The sequence below is a fragment of the Bidens hawaiensis genome, unplaced genomic scaffold (assembly GCF_021521415.1).
Source record: "Bidens hawaiensis isolate Kalapana, Puna unplaced genomic scaffold, B.hawaiensis_p1.1 tig00027833_1, whole genome shotgun sequence".
Lineage (NCBI taxonomy): Eukaryota > Viridiplantae > Streptophyta > Magnoliopsida > Asterales > Asteraceae > Bidens > Bidens hawaiensis.
Window position 1 is genome coordinate 7,352 of NW_027494521.1, and position 5,149 is coordinate 12,500.

Genomic DNA, 5,149 nt, shown 5'->3' on the forward strand with positions numbered 1-5,149 from the left:
CCTTCTAACAAGGTATTTCGTGTTGACAGGTTCGGAAGAAGGATGTGAAGCTGACGACCATTAGAAATGTAGTACCCCTTCTTGCCCCGTATTTGTTGCAACAGCAAATAGTATTCTAGAGTTATGTCTCCCATGATTGGTAAAACATTTAGATTCTTTAAACATGTCAATTAACTATTTAGATTCTATAAACAAATCAATTAGTTTAAGTTACTCGTTGTGACCCTGTAATAGCTAGAAAAGAAAATAGGGTGTCTCTAAAATTAAACCAAACCATCGACGCAATCAACGAAATGGTAGCAATTATCAAGTTAGAATTATAAACCAAAAAACAATAATTGTCTATCAAGAGTGTTACAACCGAGCCAGTCAAACGGGCCTTTTGTAGATAAATAAGTAGCCCAGGTACCATTACTGCAGAGTTTATGCATAAACCAAACAAATTGTACCAAGTTCAGAGTAACCAAACTATAGCTTAAGCATAATAATTTAAACTTGCTTTCTTCTTGGCTTGTACTTGAATAATCCCTTCATTAAAGTCTTCATGGTTCACCTAAAGTAAAAAAACAAATCATCCTTCAATATTCACAAAACACACACATTTCACATATAACTTTAGAAATAAATTTTCAAACAATTAAATACCTCAGTGGCGTCACGGCGAAGAGCTAGCATACCAGCTTCCACACAAACCGCTTTCAATTGGGCCCCATTGAAATCATCAGTTGAACGGGCCAGCTCTTCAAAGTTAACATCTGGGTGAACATTCATCTTCCGAGAGTGGATCTAAATGTACAAAGTAGTGAACTAGTTACTAAACATGCAAAACAAAACACTAAATTTGCAAAAAAAGCAAGAAAGATGTGTCACCTGCAAGATCCGGGCCCTTGCTTCTTCAGTGGGATGAGGGAACTCGATTTTACGATCCAATCGACCTGAACGCATCAGTGCCGGGTCTAATATATCGGCCCGATTTGTTGCTGCTATCACCTGCAAAACGCAAAGACAAAAGGTCATGTCTAAACAGGCAAACTTTAAGGAAAGCTCGAGTCGGTATGGTTACACTAACATACTTTCTCTTCTGATATATTTTACTAATAATTAGTAAGACAAGATTACAAGAATTATACTATTTCAATGGTAATCTATTAGTTTAAACCATGTGTACTTTTTAATTCACTTTTACCAGTCTTTTTTTTTGGTTTTACCCTTCGAGAAATAAAAAAATAACCCAGATTGACCAATTCATATATGGGTCGAAATTGCCACCACAAGGTAAAATCAGTGGTTTTCTTATATGTATGTCAAAACATGTAATTTTTAAAACGGGTCAACAACAGCTCAACACTTCTTTGCCCATTGTTTATTTATTTATAAATAACACATCACATAAGATTGTAAAAGCTATACCACCCATAAAATGATTTACAAAATTTAACCAACTGAAAACACTATGCGTGACTTCCAACCCAGCAGGCTCTATATGCTAGTTAAGTATGTACCTTAATCCGATCATCACTACTGAAACCATCCAACTGGTTAAGTAGTTCTAACATAGTCCTTTGGACCTCTCTGTCCCCGCTAACTTCACTGCATTTACAACAGAATAAACCAGTAGAAATGTTACAACATTATCAAAGCCACCAGAAGAATAAACAAGATTAGCATTTATATAAAACAGTCACATTATAGTGCAGTATGCATACCTATCAAACCGCTTTGTCCCAATAGCATCAATTTCATCAATAAAAATAATGCAGGGAGATTTCTCTTTAGCAAGTTGAAACGCATCACGAACAAGTTTTGCTCCATCACCAATGAACATCTACAACACCGCAACAAAAATACATCCATACACAAAGATGAATAAAAATAATAAAAAAATGCTTAAAGCAACCCAAAAAGATCACATGTGTGGCTATGTGTGCATGCACACGTGTTATGTCTAAATACCTGAACAACCCAAAAAGATCACATGTGTGGCTATGTGTGCATGCACACGTGTTATGTCTAAATACCTGAACAAGTTGAGGTCCCGCTAGCTTAAGAAAAGTGGCGTTTGTTTGAGCAGCACATGCACGGGCCATCAATGTCTTCCCGGTTCCTGGAGGTCCATACAAAAGCACTCCTTTTGGTGGACGAACACCTAATTTTTGGAACCGCTCTTTATGTGTCATTGGCAACACTATAGCCTCGACTAGCTCTTGTATCTAATAACAAAACCAGACTCCATTATTGTTTTTGTTATTGTTATTGTTATTTGTTATTAGTTATTAGTTATTAGTTATTAGTTATTAGTTATTGTTATTGTTATTGTTATTGTTATTGTAATTGTTATTACTATTATTATTATTATTATTAGTTTAAACAATAGAGCTTGCCTGTTTCTCAAGACCACCAATATCATTGTAATCTTCAGTTGGTTTTTCATCAACCTCCATGGCTTTGACTCGGGAATCATACTCGGATGGCAGTGTATCCAATATCAAGTAACTATCTTTATTCACACCCACAAGATCACCAGGCTTTAGTTTATCAGGGTCAACAAGACCAACCACTGGCAAGAAGATAGTCTGCACATCATACACAATGAAATCATTCACCAATAAGTGTAATTAAATAAAAAGTTAAAAAAAATATATATATAGCATGGTACTAAATGAATGATGTGATGCGGTTTACCTGACGAGTAGATGTTTTAAGTACAACACATTTACCCTTCCTTTGAGAGTCTAGGTCAATATTTGCACCATCTTCTTCAGCTTCATCCTCTGGATTCATTTCCAAAATCTAAAGCAAGCCATAATAAGTTAATAACCATGACATACACCAATCAAAGGGTAAAAACGGCATGACTGTCCCTAAATTTTATAGGGTTCTGCATGAAACCCCGAAAACGAAAAAAACCAAAAGACCAAAGCAAAACTGAAACAAAAACCGATGGTTTCATTTTATGTTTTTTTTAAACAAACATGTAATAAAACCGAACTGAACCGAATTCAGAAACTTTCATTTTTTATTTTAAGTAATATATAAAAATTTAATAAATATAAAACTCATTTATTTTAGCCCAAATATATAACAATTAATCAACTATTAATTAACAAATTGACTAAGCCCCAAATTCATTATTTTTGGCCAAAAAATTTAGCTCTAGTGGCAAAACTTAAAAAGCAAAGACTGAAAACCAAACCCGGGCAGTTTAAAAAAAATCAAAAACCGAAAGTTAGGGAAAAACTGACCCAATCTGAACCCAAACCCTAACAGAAAGCCGAAAGCGAACAGTCTTAAAAAGTCAAAAGACGAAGTTAGAGAAAAACCGACCCAAACCTAATAGAAAACCGAAACCAGACGGTTTTAAAAAAATCAAAAATCAAAGTTAAGGCAAAACCGACCAAAACGAACCCTAACAGAAAACTGAAAAACCAACACCGAACAGTTTAAAAAATTTCAAAAACCGAACCATGCACACCCTTGGTTTAAAAAAGCATTAGGCGAGGCGAGGCGAGGCGTTTTGGTTCAAAAATCCGAAGCGCTAAGCGCTAGGCGCGAAGCGAGAGCTTCACGTATGTGAGGCGCTCAATTTAAAAATTACTAAAAATTAATTATACATGACATATTCTACTTGAAAATCAATCATAAAGATAAAACATATTTGTAAAATTAAACATGAATACTTAATACGTAGGTTAAACATTATAAAAACATATTTAGAAGTTGCAATTTGCAAAACACTTAAATTCTTAGTGTAAAACGTAAAGGTATAGTAAAACGTAATAATGAAGATAAATACCTCTTGAGTCATAAACATATGTGTAATAATTAGGTGAGTTTAAACCGATTTAAAAGATGGTAGTAATAACAGAGGAGAAGATAAACTTGAAACGTCTAGAAGGTCGATAATTGGAGAAGATAAACTTTGAATATAAAAACTAAAGAGTTGTTTGAACTAAAGATAGAGTGATAAATATATATAATACGGCTGGGTAATGTTTTATAGATGAGCCCAAACGTTATTATTTTAAGCAGATGGGCCCAAACAGTTACATTTTCAATCTAATTTAGACTGAATCACATGAGGCGCTGCCTCAAACGCCTCACGCCTCATCAGCTAATGCGCCGCCTCAGGGCGCCTCATGTATTTTATCGCCTTACGTAAAATAAGGCGTTTTCAAAAACGCCTCGGGCGCCTCACGCCTCAGGCTCAGGTGCGCCTTTTTAAACCAAGTGCACACCCCTAAATTATTTTAAGACAAACCATCCAATCATAACACACAATATCAAAAGTTTAACAAGTATACTCAGTAACATTATCAAACGATGAAAATTAGGGATAACAAACAAATATCAACAATAACTCGAGTTGGGATAGGCCCGTTTACAGTTATAATAAAAAAAACTGAAGCTAAGCCAAAACTGAGCCAAACCAACCACTAACAGAAAAACTGAAAAACCGAAGCCAAACGGTTTTAAGAATTTCAAAAACCGGCCCAAACCGAATGGTGCAGGCCCCTAATATTTTAGGGCAAATCGTCCAGAAATCATAAGTGACAATACCAAAATTTCAACAAGTATACTGACTGAATAACATGATGAAACAATAATATTTCAGGGCAAATCTACCTCAACGATGTTTCCAACCAAATAAGGAAGTTGCTTATTAAGTTTAATCTTCTCCTGATTCTCCCTGGTCTTGTCCTTGAAGGACTCCAACTCAAGATTGGTTCGCTGCAATTCCTCCTTAAGGATTCGAATCTCGTTGTCGAGAAGACGAAAAGCCCTCTGGATGTCTTCGGTGGTCATCGCTGACAACTGATCGTCGTCCTCAAAGCTTGTGTCTTCCGCCATCGCACTCGCCATTCCTGTTACGAGAGATGTCTTGACCAGAAAGAAAACAAAGAAAGGTACCCAATACAATGTGTCATATAGCGTCGGGCTGGGTCGGGTCGGGCCTAGACTCCGGATACATCATTCTTACTCCATTCTCTATCCATGTTTTAAAACAAACGACCCTTATATTATACTAAAAGTCACTGTACCAACTAAGTAACATCGTGTACTCCGTACATAATTGCTATTGACTATAAAAGTAGTCTGAGCCGGCCACGGGTCCACCTATTGAGGGATTCCCAGGATAAAACCTGACATT

At 35.9% G+C, this 5,149-nt stretch overlaps 1 protein-coding gene across 1 annotated transcript; it reads right to left on the reverse strand.

Annotated features, from left to right (window-relative positions):
- Positions 1 to 287: 287 nt before the first annotated feature.
- LOC143576019 (26S proteasome regulatory subunit 6A homolog) lies at positions 288 to 4,898 on the reverse strand. The gene is made up of 9 exons (XM_077060226.1): positions 4,624 to 4,898; positions 2,683 to 2,790; positions 2,382 to 2,573; positions 2,019 to 2,210; positions 1,707 to 1,825; positions 1,503 to 1,590; positions 871 to 990; positions 646 to 786; positions 288 to 553 (listed from the first exon to the last, which is right to left on the reverse strand). Exons 1-9 carry the CDS (start codon positions 4,858 to 4,860, stop codon positions 476 to 478), a joined length of 1,275 nt encoding a protein of 424 aa, XP_076916341.1. The 5' UTR covers positions 4,861 to 4,898; the 3' UTR covers positions 288 to 475.
- Between the last annotated feature and the right edge of the window lie 251 nt (positions 4,899 to 5,149).

Excerpts from the sequence above, each read along its gene's own strand:
- LOC143576019 (XM_077060226.1), bottom strand. The coding sequence starts at position 4,860 with ATGGCGAGTGCGATGGCGGAAGACACAAGCTTTGAGGACGACGATCAG. Across the intron at positions 2,211-2,381 it reads TTGGTGGTCTTGAGAAACAG|ATACAAGAGCTAGTCGAGGC; the intron begins GCAAGCTCTATT and ends TTTTGTTATTAG. Across the intron at positions 1,591-1,706 it reads GGGACAAAGCGGTTTGATAG|TGAAGTTAGCGGGGACAGAG; the intron begins GTATGCATACTG and ends TTGTAAATGCAG.